The sequence below is a fragment of the Eptesicus fuscus genome, chromosome 7, assembly GCF_027574615.1.
Source record: "Eptesicus fuscus isolate TK198812 chromosome 7, DD_ASM_mEF_20220401, whole genome shotgun sequence".
In the NCBI taxonomy this organism is placed as follows: Eukaryota; Metazoa; Chordata; class Mammalia; order Chiroptera; family Vespertilionidae; genus Eptesicus; species Eptesicus fuscus.
The window spans coordinates 106,314,469-106,338,048 of NC_072479.1; the positions used below are offsets into that span (position 1 = coordinate 106,314,469).

Here is a 23,580-nt window from a genome sequence, read left to right on the forward strand (position 1 = left end):
TGGGGGGGGGGGCGCATTTTAAAGTAAAATCCCTCCCTGTGGTTTCTGTCAAGAACAGAAAAGGAGCCCTGGCTGGTTTGGCTCAGTGAATACAATGTCGTCCTGTGGACTGAAGGGTCCCGGGTTCGATTCTGGTCAAGGGCACATGCCCAGGTTGTGGACTCCATCCCCAGTAGGGGGCGTGCAGGAGGCAGCCAATCAATGATTCTGTCTCATCATGGATTATCTCTCCCTCTCCCTTCCTCTCTGACATCCATAAAAATATATTTTAAAAAAAGAACAGAAAAGGAGCTGATGGAAATCACGTGTTTCAAAGTAAGTGGACGGAAAGTGCTTACTTGTGCTAGAGAGCCTGTCGTTTGTCTGATCAGAAGAGAGATCTCTCCTTTCAGAGAGCGCGGAGCCATGGCTCCTCAGGGGGACAGGCCCAGAGCCTCTCGCTCGGGCAGGCAGCCGGCTCCGTCGCATGGTGACTGGGGCTCGGGCTGTGCTCTCTGCAGAGCTCCGACCCGGCTCAGCTCCAAGGCCGGGGAGGAGAGAGGGACGCTTTCTGCCCAGGAGAGCAGGGAACGAGCAGGTGCAAGGAAAGGGGCTTCTTGTGAAAGGAGAAACGCACCCAGGTTTGCTCCATGGCCCTCGGACTGCCCTCTCATGGGACAAGCTTCGTCTCGTGGTGTAGCTTTTAGCACAGACCAGATGACTGGGAGGCTGTCGCCCACAGCACGCCAGCTCGCGGGGCTCCGCCCGGCTCCCCCAGATGCTCCCTCCTCCCTCCCTCCCTCAGCTCTTTCAGGAACCTCAGGTCCTGCTGGGCATGTACACACTCCCCCTTCCTTACTCCCGCAGCGCCCGAGCAGACCCTGTCCCACCTGCCCCTCGCGGTGAGCAATGCGCTGCGAGTCCCGGCCACCTGCCCCAACGTCAGGCCGGGTTTGAGCGCGGTGTGTGCCGTGTGCCCGCTTCCGAGTCACTGGCCGGCACTGCCTCCTCGCCAGCCCTGGGAGGCGCAGGCACAGAGGCCGCAGGAGCTCACTCCTGGGCGCTCTCTGGGCCGTGGGGTGACGGAATCTGCAGGAGGCTGTGCCGTCATCCGGGCAGGAAGCGACCGCGGCTGGAGCCCCTGGGAACCTGGCGATGGGGAGACTGTGCTCTGAGCATTCTCATGGCTTTGAATGGCGTCACCTAAGCGTAACCTCTAGACAGGCTCTGCTGAGTGTCAGGCGTGTACCTAACTCCCCGTTACCATTTGGCTTGTGTCTTACCAATGTCCCAACCTCACACGTCCGGTGAGGCTTCCTCCCTCTGCCCAGCCACCGGTCCTGGTCAGCGGGGACACCTCCATCGTCCGGCGGCCACGGCCAGAAGCCTGGGAGCCGCTCGCCGCGCTGTTTCTGCCGAGTGAGGAGGAACGGGCATCGGCACAGTGGCCTGGTGCCGTGTGCGTGTGTGTTTTGCCAAAAGAAGTTCCTCCCAAGAGTTGTTTCTTCTGTAAATTCATTAAGCTCGGCTTGGCGATGATATTATTTTAAATTTGTTTGGTTTAACCTCTTCAGATAATTAACAACAGGCAAGCTCTTAGTGAATTTTAGTTTCAGTCGTTTGTGTAAAAAGCAGTAGGTGTCTGGGTGAGCTTGGACTCGGAGCAGTTGTGGTGTGAATGCCAGTTAATAACAGCACCTCCGTCTTGGGTCATCCGGGTCATGCCCGTCAGTCTCCTCCCTGGGAGGGGAGGGCGTGTGCGGCCTCTGGACACCCCACGGCACTGACTGGCCACCCGTGGGGACCAGGAGCTCCAGGCTGCATGTCAGAGAGGCCTGTCCGTGGGGCTTTCCGTGCTGGGGACGACGCCGTCTCCAGGGTGGCCGGCGGGTGAGGAGCCCTGCGCTGCTGCTGCTTCGCGACACGAGCCAGCGCCCCGCTGTCGGCTCGCCGCGCACTGTGGGTCCCGCAGTAATGACAGGGGCAGAGGCCACCGGAAGTTCCCGCTCCGCGGCCGCAGCGGCCGTCCTCATTTGTCAGGTTTGTGGCAGTGGGACTTTCTGTTGTTGTTTCCAAATAGAAGCAGCTGAGCTTCATTTGAAATGTTTTTCTTTCATTCTTTTCTCATCTGTTTTGATCAGCATCCTTGATGTGGGTTTTTTAATGTTGTTTTTATTGGAGGGGGAGGGGACGGGGATAGAAGGAGAGTCCAAACAGGGTTGTGTGTTTTTTCTGTTCTTTTCTTTCTTCTTTTTCCTCCCTTCCTTTTTTCTTTACCTTTCTTTGTTTGTTTGTGTTGAAATACCTCATTTGTAAGTGTCGCTGCACACAGCACTGTAACGTTTGTGGGATAATAAGCAAACTCTCTTCTCTGTAGCCCGATAGCACAGTGTCCGCAGCGTCGTCTCTGCAGCAGACAGAACCTGGGTCTGCCGCTTGTTGAACTCTAAGCACCTCGCTGAGCCCCCTGAGCTTTAGCCTCTGCCCCACAGGGTATGGTGGAGGTTGGTAAATGCCCAGCGTATAGTTTCTCAACAAACAGATCTTCTTGTTCAGAGACCCTGTGATAACTCCGGATCCCTGAGAGAGAGGTAGAAATGCCCCTCCTGATTGTGCTGAGTCGGTGTGAAAGCTCCAACAGTGATGATGGCGGTGATGATGTCACAGAACAGAACGGCGAGCTCGCACCCAGGTTCACGGCGACACAAATGGGTGCCGGTGCAGTTTGGCGAGAAAAGGACCGGTTTTTCCCATAAATAGTGTGAGACCAGTTAAAAGTGCAGGCTGGGCCCTGGCCGGGTGGTTCAGTGGCTGGAGCAGCATCCCGTACACAGGAAGTTGGCGGGTTCGATCCCCAGTCAGGGCACATGTCCAGGTTGTGGGTTTGATCCCCAGTTGGGGCGCGTATGGGAAGTGACCAGTTGATGTTTCTCTCTCTCCCTTCCTTTCTCTCTAAAATCAATAAAAACGTATCCTCGGGTGAGGATTTTAAAAAAGTCCTTAATGGGAAAAACTCATCACCCTTACCTCAGTCCTTTCTCAAAGCGCTGGCGGGGCCTGGAGTGGCCTGAACGTGCCACTTCCTGGCACCTGCCCGTGAGCCACAGGCCCCCTCCCAGGTATGTGCCCATCAGAGGGCGTGCCCGGCGTGGCGCCGCCTGGCCAGGGCGAGCAGTCTTTCTTGCAGGAGTTAGGTCTTCACCGCTCCCTGTGCGTGTGGGACGTTCCGGCGCTAGCGCCTCGTCTTGGCGAATGTAGGAATTTTAGAATAAACACAGAAACTGGGTTCGCTCTGTCCTTTTTATGGGGCTCCAGCTTGTGACTGGCCTGCCCAGCGGCAGCGAGAGGGCGGCCCAGGGGAGGCCTGGGACCCGGGCTGGCGCGCCTGGCTGGCTGGTGTCTGTAAAGGTGTCAGCGTGTCCCCTTGCGGCACTCCGTCACCTCAACGTTAGGAGCAGGGACTGGCCGGGGCCCTTTCCCCTGGAATCGGCCTCCTCCGGGGGGCGGGCAGGGCTGCCTCCCTTTGCTTCCGGGTCCCATACAGTCGGCCATCGTTCGGGTCGATTGTTCACGTTGGGCTGACGTTAAGGAAAGACTGGAAGGCCTCATAGTGCTGTTTTGCTTTAAAAAGATGAATTTTTGTTCTGGCTTCCCCACAGTTGAACGTGGTTGTTTTGAAGCCTCTCACTGGTTCTCTTACCCTCTCCTAGTGCGACTGAAGATGCACAAACCAAATTGTTCTCCCCAACCACCGCACACGGGTGCGCAGTTTCACAGGTCCGCGGGGGCCTCCCCGACCCCGTGTGAAGTGAGTCGAGTGTGGGGCTAAGGAGTGGGCACACGGATGCCACTTCCAGGCCGTTTAGAGTGTAACCCGCTGCCACCGAGCACCCCGCACCCACACACACAGATGCAGGCATCCAAACAGACCGTTCAGAATGAAAGCGGGGAGAAGACCGGTTTTCCACAGCTTTATGGTTACCTAGCACCTCTTCCCGGCTCGAAGCCGACACTGGAGGATCGGATGTGATGTAACGAGGGAGGCTTTCACAAAAGGGCGCTGTCTCCTTGTCCAGGGGTTTGGGTGAAAGTCAAGCTGTTTTAAAATGACACAGAAATGAAATGCTTGAAATTGTGGCCACGTGCCTCTCAGTTCTGTGCTGCTCGGTGTCCTAGCTAAAGTGTCGAGGTGTCACCACCCAGGTTTGTGCACGGTGAGCGTGCGGGCGGCCCTGTCTGCCCTCGCCCTCTCGGGTCTGCACGCGGGCGTGGCCTTCGGCCCTTCACCCAGCGGCCAGGATGCGGTGTGGCCCGGCCCAAGGCGCCTGGAGCCGCCCCGGCCCCGGGCTGGGCGATAAGCAGCATTATTATGTATGTATTTGCTTACAAAGCTACTTATTTGCCAGTTTTCCTCTTTGCATTTGCTGTATTAAAAAGCTCAGTGCCTCTTGGCTGTGTTCACTTTTTCATATTGTCTCTTTAAATACCGTCCCACAGGATCCGTATTTTGTAAGACATTGAGAGGCCGGGTCGCCGGAGCCTGGCACAGAGAGACAAGTTCCGGGTGACCCTGACTAATGTCAGGGTTTTTGCCTAAAATGACCTTGGCCAGATTTGGCCGTGCCAGCCAGGGTCTGGTCAAAACCTCGGCGTGCCGGCCCCTTGCAGCAGGTTAAGTGGTAACTCCTAGCTGCTTTGTTTTGAGATCCTCATTCTGCAGGGAGTGTTGTGTTCTCTGTAGCACTTACTTTTCTAGAACCAACAGGTTTTTAAAAAAAAACAACAGAAACCTTGTGCTGGCGGCGAATGGGCTGCGGTCCGCGCATCTCTGAGCCCCAGGATCCGGGCGCTCGAGGTGTCGGCAGAGTTCTCGGCGCCGGCCGGGGCCTGGGAACTGCGTTTGGCACACCAGCCCGCCCTTCAGGTCTCCCTTCCGTCACCCCAGTTTCTCACAGCGACTTATTTTGAAATGTAATGGGCACACCAAAAAGCCAAAGGAGTGTGTGTGCACTGTTTGCAAATAATTACGAAGGAGCCGTGCAGCCAACACGCAGGTCAAGGCGGGAACCACCGCGGCCTCAGCCCTGCCCATCCCAGCCGCTCCGGAACCGACTGGCTCAGCGCCACCTGCCTGTTGGCCCCCGCTCCCCACCGTGTTGTGGGGTGGCCCGTTTTTACACGTATGTGAATGGCGTCACGGCTTGCCTTTTGTCATCGGGCATTCAGAACCGTGATTGCGATTCGCCGAGTCGTTGCGGGCGGGTTCCCGTGTCGGTTGAGAGAGGATTTCGCATTTGTTCCTTCAGCTGCTGGTGGACACTCGGCTTATTCCTACTTTGGGGCCTTTGGGGTTCATGCTGCCGAGGGCACTTCTGTGCGTGTGTCCTGGCGTGAGCGTGCGTCTTCTGGGGGTGGACCTGTGCGGCTGGTGTAGCTCCAGCTTTCTTCCGGAGGATGCCAGACTCTTCCAGAATCCCGTGTGCCAGCTGGTACTCCGCCGGCGGTGGCCCAGAGTGCCCTGCGCTCACGTCCTGGCCACCACGTGGTGCAGTCAGACGTAGAGTTTTGCCTGTCGGATGAGTTGTGTTGCTGTTGTGATGGTGATTTTAATTTCTCTAATTAGCAATATGCTTATTGGCATTTGGGTTTCCTGTGTCGTGAGGAAGCTGTTCAATTTGCTGCCTATATTTAATTGAGTGAGGAATTGTTTTATATTCAGGATATCGGATCTGTGTTGACATAGTCCCTGCCATCCTAGTGGCTTTTTTGTTTTGTATTTTCTTTCTAGTATCTTTATTATTGAGATGGAGCTTACGTGTAGTAAAATGCCAGATGGGAGAAAGTGTCCCAGTGTGTGTCCACACCGTGTCACCCCCAGCGGCCGGGGAGGGCGTTCCCTCCTCCTCCCCGCACCAGCCCCACAGCTGACGCTGCTCTGGCTTCGCTGGTGTTTGGATGAGTTTTCTTCCCTCTGTGGTGAGTGGTTTCGTGTCTCACCAAAGACCCTGAGGTCATGGCCTGGCCCGTGTTTCCATCTGGACGCTGGATGGCCCCGCCTTTCCCGTGTGGGTCTGTGATCTCCCAGAAGTTAGTGTCCGTCTGGCGGACAGCGGAGGCGCAGTTTCCAATGTTCCCTGTGGTCCCAGCCGTGACGAGGCCTTGCTTTCGCCCGGCTCTGCAGGCACTGACCATAAGCCGTAGTCCCGCGGGCATGGCTCTGCCCGGTTCGGTGCGCCCTGTTCACGTGGCGATCCGTGCCGCCTGCTCTCCGTTTCGGCTCAGCGTGTGCGGCCCTGCTCCTGTGCCTGTCCTCCGTGGGTAGAAGCCTTTCCAGTGATAAAGCCTCATGCGTGTCCTGTCCCTGTGTGGCCGGCTCGATCTCTGCCTGTTACTCTCTCATGCTCCGCTCTCACTCTGAGCGTCTGTGCCGCGCGGCACTGTTCCAGCTGCTGGCACTCAGCGGCCGCCAAGGGGGCCGTCTGTGTTCCCGGGGGTGGGCCCAGCATGAGACCGGCCTGGGGGCAGGCACTCGGCTCCCCCGGAGGAAGGAGCCCCAGCCTCACCTCCAGAAGCCTCTCCTGTGTGCCCCCAGGAGCCTGGGACACCCCTCCCTGGGGCTGCCACCTCCGCTGCGTTGGTGCTGCCTGAGGGCAAACCAGCCTGATCGTCTGACCGTTTTATGGGTCGCCCGGCCCAGAGAAGGTGCGTCCTCCTCGGCCTCCCCACTGGCCTCCCCGCTCGCTGGCCTCCCTTCTGCCCGGCCCCGGGCTCCTCCACTCGCGCCCGCGCCCACGGCCCTCTGCCGGGGGCCCCACGCTCCACTCTGCTCGGCCGCAGAGGTTCCCGTCGCTTCTCAGCTCTCGCTTGCTGGCCCGGCCCGCCGCGTCCTCTCCGACTCGCCAGGTGACGGTTTCTTCTTTTCCTGTGGTTCCTGCTCAGTGTCCCCGCCGAGGCCACCCCCCTTGTCATCGTCCTCCCGGGACGGGCTTTGTCGCGCACCTATTCAGTGGAGTGTGGTCTCGCCGCCGCCTCTGCAGAAGCCACACCGCAGGGCCAGGCCCCGCTGTCCTGTCGGCTCCTGTGTCCCCAGCACCGAGCACGGGCCTTCGCGCTTGTCACAGCGAGTGAGCACGGCCTGGTGTGACGCTCGGGAGGCATCAGGTGTGGCCAGAGCCTTGGTTGTGTCCGCATCCCTCTGGACGCCAGGACAAGCGCCGAGGCGACGCTGTGGAGAGAGGAGTGGGGACGCTGCCAGAGTTGGCGTCTGTAGCTGAACGAGGTCTCCCTGAGCGAGTCCCTCGGGGTAAAGGCTTAGAAGGGACGTGTCGAGGGAGAGCTTTAGATCCAGTGTCCCCGCCACTGCCGACGTGGCTTTTAATAGACTGACGTCCCGTCGGTGTCGGGTTATTCCCAGGTCACGTGCTGCTCCACGCGGACCCAGCAGGCTCCGCCCGCGGTGAGGACCAGCTCGGGGTCACCGGTGACTCAGAGATGCGGCCGACAGCACGAGGGCCCGGCCGCACCCCCTGGTGGACGCTGCGGCCCAGCGCCCGCGCGCCTGCAGCGGTGCTGGCCGCGTGTCCTGTCACGTGGACGGGTGCGTCTCTGCTTCGAAGTCGGATTCGTTCACACTGTTCACTGGCCACTTCCAGAGGCATCGTCAGAGGCGGTCACACTGTCTGAGGTGGTTGGCACTGAGGTTTCTGAAGAGAAAGGGACCTGCTGCGAGGCTGAGCTGTCCCGTCTCCCGTCGGTGTGGGCACAGCCCGGAAGCCGGCGCTCAGACTCAGCGGGGAGAGCCCGCCCCCCCCCCGCCGCCCTCCCTCCCGCCCGCCCCCGCCCCCGCCCCGTGCCACCCAGGGCAGCAGTGCCCCCTGCGCCTCAGTTTCTCAGCAGCAGAATGGGGGCCACTGCCTGCGCCGAGCGTGTCTGCGGCCGGGACAGCCGCGGGCGCTCTGTCCTGGGGGCAGGGCTGCCGCTGCTCGTTCGCAGGTAACTGGCAGCGGGGCTCCGGGGACCCACCGCGTTCCCCCTGCCCAGCCTCGCTGACGCTGAAGGCGGCGGGGACTCTGGACAGAAACGCGCTCGAGGCAGCTTCGTGTTTGATGTTCCTTCACCCGCGGAGCACGCCTCCTGCCTGGCGGAGGGGCCTGGGCTTCCCGGGGTCTCCCCGGTTCCACGGTGCCTGTTCGTAGATCCCTCCGATCCCTCCGTCGCCAGGACGCGGTGACCTCGGGTTCCATCACACCCTGCCCTGCTCCCTCTGGCAGGAAGCCCCGCAGTGGCCCTGCCGGGAACCTGGGCGCCGGGAACCTGGGCGCCGGGCGGCGGCGCTCGCTTTGGAAGTTGGCCGTCCAGACGCCTCTGCCTGGCGCTTCCTCCCTGCGGCGTGGAGGCGGCGCTGCGCAGCACGGGGCGTCCGCCAGCCCGGAGCTGACCGAGGGCTGGGTGCCCCGTCCACGGAGAGGGGAGCCAGGGGCGCTCACCCAGCAGATGCAGGAAGCGTTCCGACCCGAGTGTGCGCAGTGACAAGGACGAAGGCGGGAGCCCCGGCGCCCAGGTCGCTCACGCCTGGGGAGGAGTCGGGGTCACCGCCACAGTAGGGTGACAGTGGCACGCGAGGGTGGTCACGGAGAAGACGCCCTACGTGATGGCTGAGAGGGTTATTCCCGGCTCTCCCAACCCCCCGTGCGGCTGCCCGAGCCGGGCTCAGCGCTGTGCCCTGCGCGCCTGGGCAGGGGCGGTGGAGAGCTGCCCCAGGAGCAAATGGAACCACTTGTGGCCCCGCCTTTCGTGTGGTTGGAGTTAGAAGTGGTCTTGGTTGGTTCTGATCCCGAAACCTGTTGGGTGACAGGGATAACAGGCTGCGACCGCTCCGGCCCACACTGTGCTTTTAAGTGGTTAGTAAAACGGTTCCAGAACGGGGGACGCGCAGAGTTAGTTTCTGGGCCGCAGGATCCCTCACCAGCAGGCCTGCAAGTGCGGCCGCTCGGCCACAGGGCTTTTGGGTGGGGGTGCGTGTGGCACCGCGGGCAGGGCACCGCCTCCCCATGACGTCACTGCCAGCTGTGGGCTTGCCAATCGGGTGACAGCAGCGCCTCATTGTGCCCTGCTCTTCTGGGGTGCGTGCACCGTGCACGTCTGGGACTGGAAAGGACTTGCGCACAGTCCACCCGGGCCCAGGGCAGGCGGCAGTTCCGCGGTCCTCGGTCCTCCCGTGCCCGTGAGGTGACACTGCGGAAGTGGGGGCCTGGGGAAACGGAGAGCTGGCTCAGGCCTCTGGTAGGGGAGGGGGGTGACCCACCATGACCTGAACAGCTGGTCCCCCTTTGTGTGTGTGTGTGTGTGTGTGTGTGTGTGTGTGTGTGTCCTCACCTGAGGATATTTTTCTATTGATTTTTAGAGGAGGGAGTAGAAGTGGGGGGGTGGGGGGAGGGAGAGAGAAACATCGATGTGAGAGAGACACATCAATTGGTTGCCTCCCACACGCACTCCTACCAGAGACGGGGATTGAACCTATAACCCAGGTGTGCGCCCTTGGCCCGGAATCACACCTGAGAGCCTCCGGTGCATGGGCAGATGCTCTAACCCCTGAACACACTGGCCAGGGCATAGCTGATCTCTCCCTTTAACACGGGTGGGGCACCCCCGCCCGGCCTGCGGGCCGTATGAGGCCTGAGGAATCGTTCGGTCTGGCCCTGCCACGGCAACCGCGGGCGGGACTCGAAATGCAGTAAATCTAGGAGCTTTTCTATAGCAGCCCAAGTGTGCGTTAGTGATTATATCAGGAGAGTGGCGTAATAAATACCCAGATGGCCCGGGGAGGAAGGTTCCCACCCTGCTTTCAAGGGTCAGCTGATGGGCAGGAAGTTGCCTGTGAGGACAGTGCGTGGCCACGTGGCCGCGTCGCGTGGACAGTGCTGACTGCGCAGGGATGGGGCCTCCTGGCCCACGCGGCGGTGACAGCGCTGGGCCTTTGCGGCTCCTGGGAGTTGGAGGCAGAGACCAGCTGCGGCTGCTTTTGAAGAACCCGCTTTCCCAGGTGCCCCCGTCAGTGCTGAGGTGCTCTGGGCCTCCTGCAGCGCCCTCAGCGCAGCCTCCTCCCCGTCCCCATGGCGGCCTGGTCCCCGCCTCTCTGGTCGTCCTTTCTCACCAGGCCCGGCGCCAGCAGCCGGCCAGCAGTGGCAGAGCCAGGGGCTCGCGGTCACGGTGCAGAGCCCAGAGCAGTGCGCGTCGGCGCGGCCAGAGCCCGCCAGCCACAGCTGTCCCTCAGGTGTAACTACAGAAACATGGGGACCGGACACCAGATAGACCAGCAATTGGAGAAGGAAGCGGAGCCCAGGTGGGCGGTTTGTGGTGGTACTGACACACGCTGCTCAGCGTCAGGCAGGGGCTGGGCACGATCTGCTCGCTGGGGTGCGGCCTCGCTGGGGTGCGGCCTCGCTGGGGTGCGGCCTCGCTGGGGTGCGGCCTCGCTGGGGTGCGGCCTCGCTGGGGTGCGGCCTCGCTGGGGTGCGGCCTCGCTGGGGTGCGGCCTCGCTGGGGTGCGGCCTCGCTGGGCCCTCTGCAGCGGAGGAGCGCAGTTCACTGACGGCCTGCGGAGAGGAAAGCACGGGTGATGGTAGCAGGTGGAGGCGGGAGTGGCATGAGCTGCGCAGTGAAGTCTGAGTGTAAAGACGGGCTCACCTGCCCAGTAGAGCGTGTGGCGCTGTGAAGGGGAACAGAACGGGGTTCCAGATCCTTCCCCCACGGGACCATTATCTGCCCGCCCCACTTCCGTGTTCGCCCTAAGTCGCCCGTCCTCCCCTGCCCACAGCCTGGCCTCTCCCTCCCCCTCTCTTCTGCCCGTGGGTGATGGCCCTCCCCAGGGGCAGAGCCTGGGCAGCAGGTCGGAATGCCTCTCTCCCTCCCTCAGAGCCGGGGTCCCCGAGCTGCGCCGCAGGGCTGGTGGGGCTCCTGCAGACGGGTGAGGGGGGGGGAGGGGTTGGGGGGGGGTGGGAGGGCAGAGTGTGTCGTGTCCGCCGGAGCCGTCATCCTGAGGCCAAGTCCATGCTCCTCTCTGGCTGACAGAAACGGGCGTAGCTGGGAGTGTTTGGGGTTTTAGCATTTGCAAGCAGTTTAAAAACTGAACTACTTCTTCATGCTCTGGAAAGTTCTGCAGGCCTGCTCAGTCCGGGAACATACTCGTTGAGAGACGGGCTGTTGAGCTCCTCCGCTTTGGGAAACCTGGCTGGAGGCCGCTCGTCACCCCATGGCTCTGTGAGGCCTGAGGCCGCGTGCCTGGCCCCGAGCCGCCTGGGCTCCGGCCCTGCAGAGAGGGTTCCGCTGTGCGCCGGGCCCTGCGGCCAGGGCACTTGGGAAGGTGGGCAGTGCGCAAACCCTCGCCAGCAGTGGGTGTGGTGTCTAAAACAATTCTAAAATATCTACCTTGGGAGCAAAAATTAAACACAGATATTCTATAAAGCACTAAATATAGATACATTATACACCTACAGACCTATAGTGTATGTACACATACATACATATCCTGGGAAGTGAGTAAAATCTTTTAACATTTAAATTGTTTTAATTTAAATAATATATATTTTTCAGTGAGCACTTTTTTAAAAATATGTTTTTATTGATTTCAGAGAGAGAAGAGAGAGAGAGATCAATGATGAGAGAGAATCATTGATCAGCTGCCTCCTGCACACCCCCTACTGGGGACTAAGCTCAAAACCCGGGCATGTGCCCTGACTAGGAATCGAACCGTGACCTCCTGGTTCATAAATCGATGCTCAACCACTGAGCCACACTGGCCCACACAGTGACAGCACGTTTAAAAGCTCGTTTATTCACTCAGCAGGTGTTTGTTTGTGCTTCCCTGCTCTGGGCCGGAGGTGGCAGGCCTCTCGGTAAAGATCGAATTCAGTGAGTTACTGGCTTCGGAGCCGCACTGTCTGTAGCCGCCGCAGCGTGAAAGCACAGACGATGCGTGAATGTGCGTGGCTGTGCGCCAGTAACACTTTATTCATTGTGGATGCTGACGTTCGCAAATAATTGTAATGTCACAAATTAGTGTTCTTTTGATTTTTCCACCAACCATTCGCAAATAGAAAATCTTTTTAGCTCGCAGCCATGTGAAAACAGGGCCATCATTGACCTGTTCTCAGCAGTCTTCTAGACAGAGCGGTGAGCAGAACCAAGTCCCTGCGCCCCCGGGGCCTGAGTTCTGGAATCTGCAGCAAGTGCCCTGATTCTGGCTCCTGGAAGGCTCCTCTTCCTTCTCCCCATCAGCTCCAGTGGCCGCGGTGAGCCTCCTGACTGGACTGGGAGCGTGAATTTGGCACGTGCGTCTGCGGGTTAGGCTGTTCCGTCGGGAGGTTCTCTGTTGCTGCCATCTCCCGGCCTCCATGCTTCTCTGCTGGAGTCGGAACCTGACCTGCACCGGCCCCCGGTCCCGTGTTGGGCTAAGCCTCTGAGTCCCACCACAGCTGCCTGGAGGGCGAGAGCCGCTTCTCACTCTCACCCCCAGGCTTGGCCATCCCCGGGGCTCTCAACCCCCCCCCCAGGCTCAGCCATCCCCAGGGCTCTCACCTTCCCCCAGGCTCAGCCATCCCCGGGGCTCTCACCCCCCCAGGCTCAGCCATCCCCGGGGCTCTCACCCCTCCAGGCTCAGCCATCCCAGGGGCTGTCACCCCCCCAGGCTCAGCCATCCCAGGGGCTGTCACCCCCCCCCCCCAGGCTCAGCCATCCCCAGGGCTCTCACCCCTCCAGGCTCAGCCATCCCCGGGACTCTCACCCCCCCAGGCTCAGCCATCCCCGGGGCTCTCACCCCCCCAGGCTCGGCCATCCCCAGGGCTCTCACCTTCCCCCAGGCTCAGCCATCCCCGGGGCTCTCACTCCTCCAGGCTCAGCCATCCCAGGGGCTGTCACCCCCCCAGGCTCAGCCATCCCAGGGCTCTCACCCTCCCAGGCTCAGCCATCCCACAGGCTGTCACCCCCCCAGGCTCAGCCATCCCAGAGGCTGTCACACACCCCCCCCCCCCAGGCTCAGTCATCCCAGGGCTGAATCCCTGTCGTCTGGGGCTGTTTGGAGACACCCAAGGGCCTCATGGCGTCCTCCTCCAGCCTGGCTGCAGGTGCTTCCCGGAGGCTGTGTGACACAGGCCCCTGCCTCTGTTTGCAGTCGCTATGGCAACGTTAGAAGCGCTATTCCTGGAGCGAAGCACACAAGAAAGCACTTGAAGTGTCGGTGGATTAGAGCTTTAGAAGCTGTTTAATTTTCTCCCCCTCTTCCTTTCTGCTGTCTCTGGAGAGGGAACAAGAGGGCAATGTGAACATTAACTGGGACCCGCTTTCATCTCCGTCACACTCGAGGGTCTGGGTCCCACAGACACCGGAGGCCGCGTATTCATGAGCCAGGCTGGGGCGGGGGCTGGGGGCAGCGCATAAGGGCTCTATTGCACCGTTTCTCTTGTCCGCTGGCTTTATCGAAGGAACAACTACTAAGGCTTGGTTTTTACATTACGATTAAGTTGGAGACCCTAGACCAGTGATGGGCAACCTTTTGAGCTTGGTGTGTCAAACTTCGCCAAAAAACTGAGCATAACTCGGGTAGTGTGTCACTTTGAGGAAAAAACTAACTCCAAGACTCTAGTTGCAAATGTTTCATCCTCAGGAGCAGCAAATGTTTCATCCTTGGCATGCGGCCGCGTGTCATCAGAAATGGCTATGCATGTCAGTGCTGACACGCGTGTCATAGGTTCGCCATCACTGCCCTAGACTGTACTTCTACAATGCCCTCATGACATGGGACAATTAGAGGACCTCATGAGGTGTTATGTTATAAACTAGAGGCCCGGTGCATGAATTCGTGCAAGGGTGGCTGAGCCTGGAGGGGTGACAGCCCTGGGGATGGGGTGAGAGCCCTGGGGTCCAGCTGGTCTACCGGGCTTGTTGGGAGGAGGAGACGGGGGAGAGGTTGGCCAGCCGGCCCACCCTGACTGGGGCTGATCAGGGCCGGGCCAGCTGGAGGAAGGGTCGCAGGTGATTGGCTGGCGGGCCCTGTCCCCAATTGGGGTGGGGGGGCTGATTGGGGGCAGGGCAAGCCATGGGGAGGGGCTGTGGGAGGTTGGCCAGCCAGCCCCACCCCCAATTGGTGTGGGGTGGTGGCCGATTGGGGGCGGAGCTGGCTGGAGGGAGGGGCTGTGGGCCGATCTGGGTGGTGGGAGCATCGGGGGCGGGGCTGGCCAGGGGGAGGGGGCTGCAGGAGGTTGGGGGGCTGGCTGTGGGGAAGAGTGGGGTGGGGGCTGTTGGCCGGCTGGTTTGCTGGCCGCAGTGGCGTCATGGTGACCTGTCCTTACGGTGTTCAGGTCGCTGGCTTTTTATAGATATACCAGGCGTACCGGTTAATAATGCGGATTAACTATTAACCGGTTAATAATGCGGATTTGTAATCAGAGAAAACACGGTAATTTCAGGAGAAACATCAAAGTGCTGTCTTCAAAGTAATGTCCATCGCTAGCTACACATTTCCCCATCTTTAGGTAATTTGTGGATACCGTCCCAATAGAACTTTTCTTGTTTTGAGGCAAACCATTCAGAGACCCTATTTTCCACTTCTTCGTACGTTGTGAAGTGCTGCTCAGAAAGCGCGTGTGCCATCGATCGGCACAAGTGTAATCTGAAGGAGCAAGGTCTGGTGAACACGGCGGGTGGGTTCATACTTCCCAGGCAAGATCTTTTCACGTGTCTTTAACTGGTTTTGAAGTGTGTGATGGTGAGTCATCATGAAGCAAAATTACTTTGCCGTGTCTTCTGGCCCATTCTGGTCGTTTCACGATCAAAGCGTGGTTCAAATTGATTATTTGTTGTCGGTAGCGATCAGTATTAACGGTTTCACCTGGTTTTAGAAGCTCATCATACACCACACCTTCCTGATCCCACCAAACGCAGAGCATTGTCTTCTTTCCGAAGCGACTTGGCCTTGCAGTCGATGTTGATGGTTGACCTGGATCAACACATGATTTTGTGCATTTGGGATTCTCAAAATAAATCCACTTTCCATCGCCAGTCACAATTCGATGCAAAAAAGACTTTCTTTCGTGCCATTGAAGCAACATTTAACTGATGACTTTTCGGTTTTCAATGTGGCACCCACTTTCCTTCCTTTAAAATCTTTCCCATTGCTTGTAAATGATCGGAAATTGTTTGCTGAGCAACGTTTAATCTTCTGCAAGTTGTTTTTGAGTTTGACCTGCATCTTCATCCAATAATGCTTGTAATTGTTGGTCTTCAAACTTTTTCAGTTGACCTGGATGTTCTTTGTCTTTCACATCGAAATCATCCCTTTTAAAGCGTTTAAACCAGCGTTCACAAGTATCTTGAGATGGAGCATGTTCACCATAAGCTTCCCGAAGTATACGATAACTTTTTCTTCAAAATAATGAATTAAAACTTCCCGCAAATGCTCTTTTTTTGGCACAAAATTCGACATTTTTAAGTGTAAAAATATCTATCATGTTAACACCTCCAGCAAATTTGACATATGAAGTTTAGAAGCTTGCTGTCAATACAACAAAATAGCACACATATCCAATCACATATATGTGAACATACGTGTAACTCCATCTAGTGGGAAAGTCCGCGTTATTAACCGGTGCACCTGGTAGACGGCACCCAGAGTGGGGCTCGCTCGGAGGCTCCCGCCCGGGAGGGGTGGCGGCTGCAGCCTCCCAGGGCAGGGCCCTCCTCGCAGGGGGAGCGGGATTAATGTCGTGGACGTAAGGATGCGGACGCACTTCGGTGGACGTGTTGAGGTTCTGCTGTCGTCTGTTTGTTCTTTCTGGTTCTCAAGGTACCGGGAAGCTCCCCCTGCCTCCCCTGCACCTCGTTTCCCCGAGACCAGCCGGGGAGGAGCAGGAAGGGCCGCCGCTGCCGCGGCTTCAGTGCTGCTCTGTGAGGGTGTCCGCGCCCCGGGCCCCGGCGCTGGTGTCGGCTCTCATTCTCCTCCTCCGTGCGCCTGCCCTGGAGTCAGTGGGGATCGGGTCAGCTTTTCAGCAGAAATTAGCCACCAAACCCTTCACGAATGAAATGCTATTAAAATACCATAACAGCCCGGCCAGCGTGTCTCAGTGGTTGAGCGTCGACCTATGAACCAGGAGGTCACAGTTCAATTCCCTGTCAGGGCACAGGCCTGGGTTGCGGGCTCGATCCCCAGTGAGGGGCGATGCAGGAGGCAGCCGATCAATGAGTCTCATCATTGATGTTTCTCTCTCTCTCTCCGTCTCCCTTCCTCTCTGAAAGCAATCTATAATGATAAAAGCTTAATGTGCTAATTAGACTGGACGTCCTTCCGGACGAAGCCCGGGCTGCGAGGGAAGCCCGGGTCGCGGGTGCCGGAGGGAAGCCGGTGCCGGCAGCCGGGGGAAGGAAGGCCTCCTCTGGCATGAACTTGGCGCATCGGGCCTCTAGTAAAATGTAAGAGAAAACAAACCTAACAGTATTTTCACAAAACGTGGTGGCTGCCTTCCCAGATGAACATGATTCAAGTCCACGCTTTTGTCCGTCCACAGGGGACCTCTGAGGTTTGTTGCCACGGCCTTTTATGGACACAGTTCAGCATCTGCCTGGTTTGCATTTATGTTGGTTTACTTTCCTGTGATCTCAGCCCTGCAGAGCCCTGAGTCAGGGCTGTGGGTCATGTGGTGCCAGGCCCCGCCCCACGGGGAGTGGGAGACACGCTCACTGTTGACACTGACGCGGGCAGACACTGGCCAGCACTGGGCTGGAGCGGGGACAGAGGTGATGAGACATCACCTCGATGAGGAGGGGTCCAGGGGGGCTGGGCAGACAAACATACACATTGCGTATCCGTGATCCACGTCGTGTGGGGACAGACAGAGCTGGGGTGCGGACACCTGGTAGGTGTGGCCCCAGCCCTTACACAGGTGGGCACAGTGATGTGGGAACGAGAACGAGAAAGCTCCAGAAGCATCCCGAGGGCGCACCGAGCCAGCTGTGTGCGGGCGGCCGGGGTGGGGGTGGGGGTGGCGTTGGGGGGGGCAGCTGCCGGGGCGGGGGGCACTCAGCGTGTCTGTGAGAAATGGAAGGGCAGGGGAGGGGGAGGCATGTCCCAGGTTGGGGCTCGCGTGTGGGACTGACATTGCTGGAGCCTCGGGGCTGAAGGGCACGCCGCGAGACCGGAACGCGGGCCGTGCTGGGCAGCGGCCGTTTGCCTGGACCGCGAGCCTGACCTCCGGCGCTCGGTGACGGTTCTCCTCCAGCGGCACCGTGTGCACCGGGCGGGCCCGCCGGCCTCGATCCCGTTCCAGCCCCAGCCCCGCAGCTGTCCGGGCTCTCGGCGCGGGATGGGAATGTGCGGTTCCCGCTCAGTATCGGTGCGTAGCCAGGAAGTTCGGGAAGCAGCCGCCTGCCTCTGGCATTGGGAGCGGAGAGGTTGGCACGGGAACTCCGGTCCCACGTGGCTTTCCGGCCTAAACGCCCCTTTCTCACGTCTCTCCTCCCGTCGGGTCTCGCGGGCGCGGCCTCTCGCTCCCCGCGAGGAGCTGGGCGGCGTGACGGCCGGCCCTGCGTGGCAGTGGGTCATGCTCAGGGCCGCTGACAGGCTGGAGGCGCTTCCGCCGGGGTTGTTAGTCTTCTTCTGGGTCCGGCACAAGGTGGGGCCTGGTGACTGGGGGAAGGAGGAATTCATTTAGGTTTTATGCGTTGGAGTGTCTTCTGGCTCCAGGAGAAAGATGTGGCTTACGAGGCCCGGGGCGTTGTGCGAGGGGGACAGGTCCGTGGCACGAGAACGTTCCCCCGGGGGGCGGGGGTGAGTACTGAGGGCGGCGGCCTCCCGGCATTCCCGGCCTGGCGCCTGGGCAGGGCCGTCCCTCACGCAGCGGCTGCGGTGCCACGTGCCCGGGACCGCGGGGCCGGGGTGTGCGGAGAGGCCCCTCGTGCAGGAGCCAGCGTGCCCTCGAGGCGGCCATCAGGAGCGCGGGGCCAGGAAGGCCCCAGGGTGGGAGGCAGCGCGGGGTGTGGGAACCAGGACGGAGCCACCTTCAGCCCCAGAGAACATCCCGAACGTGAAACTTCCCGTGTTTTCTGCCTCTCACTTGTCTGACTTCAGGGACCGGCGCGTCTTTTCCTGTTTCCTGTGAGGTTTTTGAACCAGGGACACCATCTGACTCACTTTCTGCCCCAACCCTTCGAGCGGGAGCCACAGGCTGTGCGTGGGGCCTTCCCTGGCTCTGCATCGTTGGGGCAAAGGGGCTGCAACCAGGACAGGCCTGGCACCTCGTGGCACACACGTGCCCCAGTCGTGGCCTCGGAGACACCGGCCTGGGAGCCTCTGCCGTCGGACAGGCCTTTCCCTGCTGCCGCCCCGGGCACGGGCAGGAGCGCTCTTCGCTGGGAGTGTTCATCCCTCGGGGCTTTGTTCCCTCCGGACCGACGGGGCCAGGCCCCCGTTCCTGGCACGCCCTGTGTGTCCCTGGATCCAACGTGCAGATGTCCCGACAGCAGCATCTCCCCGGTCCCCGCGGGGTGGGTGGCACAGCTCGGGGACGAAGGCGCAGGCCTCTGGGCCGCACGGTGCTCTGTCTCGTGGGGAGCGTCTCCTGCCCGCTGGGAGGGCTTCGTGCACAACCCGTGAAGTTGGGGGGCGGCGAGGCGGGGAGGGGGGCGCTTTCCCGAGAGCACGGCGCTCAGCTGAAAGCACGTCCTGGAGGGTCCCAGCAGCACCGTACGCGGGAGTGGATTCCACGCGGCTCCTGGGAAACCATCTTGTTCATCAGTGGGCTTGCCTTCGGAGAGACGGTTTCTTGTCTGGTTCGGTGACGTTCCGATTCTTTCCCTCGTGACTAACAATTACCTGTGCGTGTGTGCGTGCATGTATGTGGGTGTGCGTGAGTGCCCACACCCGTGTTCGTAAACCTCAGGGGTGGCTACTCTGCGCCTTTGCTTCTGCGTCCGTTCATCAGCAGATGCTGCCATCGCACACGGGACACGTGTGCACACGTGTGTGCCATGTGGTGGTGTATTTCCGCCTGGGATGCATAGTTGTAGCACATCCTCCAGAAAAGCATCCGTGGGTCGGTAGGCGCCGCTCCCCGCCCCGCAGCCCTCGCGGGCGGTCTGACAGCAGCGTGGCGGCAGGTTCCTTCACTCGGTGCCAGTCCTGACGCAGTGGGTGGTGTACGCCATCCGGAACCTCACCGAGGACCACAGCCAGAACCAGGACCTCATCGCCAAGATGGAGGAGCAGGGGCTGGCCGACGCGTCCCTGCTGAAGAAGATGGGATTCGAAGTGGAGAAGAGGGGTGACAAGCTGGTCCTGAAAGCCACCAGCCCGCCCCCGCCGGTGAGTATGCTGCGGGGAGGGCCCCCTCCGGCTGGGGAGCGGGGAGCGGGTGGGAGCACTGCACCCCCAGAACGGAAAGGCGGCCTGACACCTGACGGCCGCGTTCCCCGGCTTGAGGCTCCGCTTCTGACGAGTTCAATGTCAGGCTCACTCGGGGGACTCGGAAGAGCACGTCACCCTGTCGGTCTGTTTGGCCGGAAGGAGACTGCGGAGGCGGCTCCCGCTGCCCCGGGGCGGGGGGGGGGGGGGTGGCCAGCGCTGCTGGAGCTGCGGGTTCTCCTCGTTTCTGATCACGACCAGCGCCTCTCGCTCCCCCACCCCCACCCCCCCCACCCCGGTGACTCGGAAACGGGTGCTTTGATGCAGTTCTCTCTCTCTCTCCGCAGTGATGGCCTCCCCGGGAGCCCGGCGTCCGGAGTGTGTTTCACGGACGGTTCGTCTTCGCAGCGCGTGCAAGTGCAAGTGTTGGAAGGCTCGGCCCCGATTCAGGAGCTCGTCCTGCTTAGATGCTAGCGTTCGTGTGTTTCCGTGTAAACGTGAGAGTACATGCGTGTGCTGTTGTTTCTGTGCTTTAAGCCCTAGTGTCTGCAGCCCGTGCCCTGGCCACGGGCACTCGGGCCTGTGCGCTTCCTGCGAGGCCGCCTGGGCGGAGATGCGGGGCTGCGGGTCCCGTTTGCTCCCGCGGATGCGAGGCCGCCCCTTTGTTCCCTCCTGTGGGTCTCCCGAGCGAGCGCCGCGGGCCGCTGACGCAGTGCTCACTGTGATCCGTTCTCGCCCCTTCTCTCACCCTTCCGCCTCTCCAAACACTGACAAGACGCGTTTCCAGTTAATTAATTCGAGAGATGCTGAAGAACAGCGCCCGCTCCCGCCCTCTGTGCTGGGGCAGCGAGCTGCCCTTTGGAATTCCGGGGGGAGCCGGGGAAACGGGGCCATTAACTCTTCTCGCTCTGAACGTCCTGGAATCAGGCTCCTCAGGCCCGTGTGTGAGCGCGGACGCCTCGCCTGGCCCTGTGGTGCCTCTGGGCGGTCTGCTCCCGGGACGGCTGTCCTCGGGGAGCCGTCTCCGAAGGCCGCGCCCGGGTGGCCGTGGCTTCGCTGGGATTGCGCAAGCAGCTTGGGGCGCGGGAGGCGACCTGACCCGGATCTGTCTGTCCGTCTGTCTTTACTTTCTCTGTATCTCCATCGTAGAGTAGAACTGGGTGAGTGAGCTCCAGGCTGTGACCGTCGATCCGCAGCCTCCTCGGGACCTCACTGGGAGGTCGTGGCCATCCGGGAAGCTCATCCCCCACCAGCCTGTTGCTCCGCTACAACCCGAGAGCTTTTGCACATCTGTTGGACCTTCCGAATCAGCAGCAGAGCCCAGCAGACGCCCCAAACACGCTGTCCCAAAGTACCGCGCTTGCGCGTCCTCTGTAGCCGACTGATGCTTTGTAAACAGCCTGAGCATGAAATAAAGGTTGTCCGTTGTGCCCTGTCCTGTGTCCCTCGGAAGAAGTGTCAGCTTCTGGGGTTGGCGATCTGCAGGCAACATTTCTTCCTCTTGTTTGTGGCTTTCCACCAGGGGAGGAGACGCTGCGAAATTTAAAATGCAGAGCCGGCATTCTGTCCGGGACACAAGGAGTTAAACTCCGGGCCTCTGAGTGGGAGCGGGCCAGAGGGGCACAGCGGGGCCCCTTCCCTTTACCAAGGCTGCAATGGACACTCTGCCCTCAATGGCTGTGTGCGCACCGGTGCAGCCACACAAACGTGCCGTGGAGCCGTGTCATGGCAAACACAAGGACATAAAGGGAGCCTGTGGGAAGACAGAGTGGGGTGAGGGGTCTGTGTGCTCTAAATGGGAGGTGGGGGGCTCGCAGGGAACCCGCTGACGCCGCATTGTTGTGGCTGCGGGTACTCCCGGCGCATTAATTCCCACAGCAGCTGCCCGCCCTCCGCCTGGGACGGCGCCTGAGCGGCTTGTTTGACACGCTGCCGAGGATTACATCTCCGCCCCATCCGTCAGTTAGAAGGAGAGAGGGAAAGGGGCAGGCAGCCTCTAGAGAGAACGGTCACAGCGAGCTCTCAGGGGCAAACCGGCGAGGCAGTTCAGGGTTAGCGCTGCAGGCAAGGCTTCTGCCTGCCCTTGAGTCCCCGTACTTGCAGGTGATGTTTAAAAAGTCACTGGACAGTGGATGCTGGTGTTTCAAAAATATTCATTGTTACGATTTTAGTAACATACTCCTGAATTCATCATGTATGTATAAATGCGTGTGTGTAGATCCATAGTAACACATCTCATAGGTTGGGGTTTTTGAGGGATGCTAATACTGAGACGCATCTTCCGTTCAGTAACTTATGCGTCTAACCACAGGGCTTTGCAGATTACTCAAAGATGTCTGTCTGCAAAATGGGAGATAGAGAAATGATTGCCGTCATTTGGGCTACCAATTAGTAAAATTTTTTTTAATTTTTTACTTTTTTAATATATTTATATTGGTTTCAGAGAGGAAGGGAAAGGGAGAGAGAGAGAGAAACATCAGTGATGAGAGAGAATCATTGATGGGCTGCCTCCTGCACACCTCACACTGGGGATCGAGCCCACAACCTGGGCATGTGCCCTGACCGGGAATCGAACTGTGACCTCCTGGTTCATAGGTCAACACTCAGCCACTGAGCCATGCAGTCAGGCTTAATTACTACATTTTAAATCAAAATTTAAATTTTGTGTGTCTCTATTTAGTGTTATCTTAAAGGCATTGACATACTGCTCTTAACACCTGTGACTTAAATGTCATTTAAATGTGTGTTGTTTTTTTACTAACTTTTAATTTCCGCAAATGAATTAAAGATGCTGGAACAAAAATGCCAGTCTTTGCACACAGGAGGAGGACTTTAAAAACATGTATTCTCTCCTTGGTAAGTTCTGCACATGAACCTAAAGGAATCCGTTTGAGACTTAAAATGCAGAGAAGTTGAGGGCGAACCTTAACATTTAAGGTTTAACACAAAACCAGTCCTTTGGAGAAGAAAACCCCACAGTGCTGTCCAAGGTTCTGATAGTCCCAGCTGCGTGGCCAGCGTGTGGAAAACCAACTGAAAACCCTTCTCGTCATCCAAGCAGTGGCCGCGGCCAGGCCTTCCTCGCCAGGCATTGCGCCATTTCTCCCTGGGAGCGCTCCAGTGGACAGCAGGACAGCTCTGGTTTAGGCAGGACCCGGGGGTCAGGGAAGGTCAGGGCCAAAGACTTTTCTCTGAGAAGTGTCTGATTTAGAAAAGAGCAACCCGGCCGGCGTGGCTCAGGGGCTGAGCGTTGACCTAGGAACCAGGAGGTCACAGTTGGATTCCCTGTCAGGGCACAGGCCTGGGTTGCGGGCTCGGCCCCCAGTAGGGGGCTTACAGGAGGCAGCTGATCCATGATTCTCTCTCATTGATGTTTCCATCTCTCCCTCCCTCTCCCTTCCCTCTGAAATCAATGAAAATATATTTTAAAAAGAAAAGAGCAGGTAATTGGAGTCAAGCCGCCATGTCGTCATCCCCACCCCCCTGCCACACACACACACACTCACCATGTTCTGCCCCCGGCGGAGGCGGAGGAGGCTGGTCCTGGCCCTGGTCCTGCCCTGGGCTTCCGGCCTGTGTGTGCAGATTAGATGAGGGACATGGCACCTTTGTCTTCTCCAGCTTTGCTCTCAAAGGCAATATAAACATGGTTATATTTCCACGTTAATCTTTAAAACTTCCGACGCAGTTTCCTCAACAAATTCTACCCACATTTTAGGAAGTGCTGCCAGTCACTCACAGATTCCTCTCGTAAAGAGGGGACACCGCACAACTCGCTTGGTGAGGCCCGCGGAACTCCGCGGCACCGAGAAGGAGGCAGCAAAGGCCATCCCACGCGTGAACATGGGTCCAGGCCGCCTACGCACATCACTGACAGCTGCGTCTTAAAGATGCAAGTTGGTATAGCGTTTTTCAAAGCAAACAAACTTCACAGCATTAACAGAAAATCATGATCAATTCATACAAAAGTATGAGAAAATTCAACATCCAATTTGTGATGTTGATTTTAAAATGAACAAACACTAGGGCATGAGAAGGTGCCTGCATTAGAGATGGGGAGCGGGCCCCCATCCGGTCTGACTGCGGTCTCCCTACCAGACGAAACTCGGACACAGACACCAGGGCGTGCGTGCACGAGGGACAGTCCCGGGAGGAGGCAGCGAGAGGGCGGCCGTCTGCAAGCCGGGGAGCGAGGCCTCGGAGGAAACCAAACT

The 23,580-nt window shown here is 59.2% G+C and overlaps 1 protein-coding gene across 5 annotated transcripts in view; it reads left to right on the forward strand.

The window, feature by feature from the left end:
- Positions 1–20,802, forward strand: part of ATXN10 (ataxin 10) — a 127,822-nt gene extending 107,020 nt beyond the window's left edge. The window contains exons 11-13 of one of the 5 annotated variants that reach the window (XR_008556684.1): positions 19,143–19,327; positions 19,714–19,863; positions 20,516–20,802. Coding sequence is in view for 3 of the 5 variants with exons in the window: in XM_054719635.1 (XP_054575610.1) it covers positions 19,143–19,327; positions 19,714–19,716 (188 nt within the window). In the remaining 2 variants the exon portion in view is untranslated. Of the gene's footprint in view, positions 1–19,142; positions 19,328–19,713 lie in introns of all 5 variants that reach the window. The other 4 variants (XR_008556685.1, XM_054719635.1, XM_054719636.1 and 1 more) reach the window with 4 other exon arrangements.
- The last annotated feature ends 2,778 nt before the right edge of the window (positions 20,803–23,580 follow it).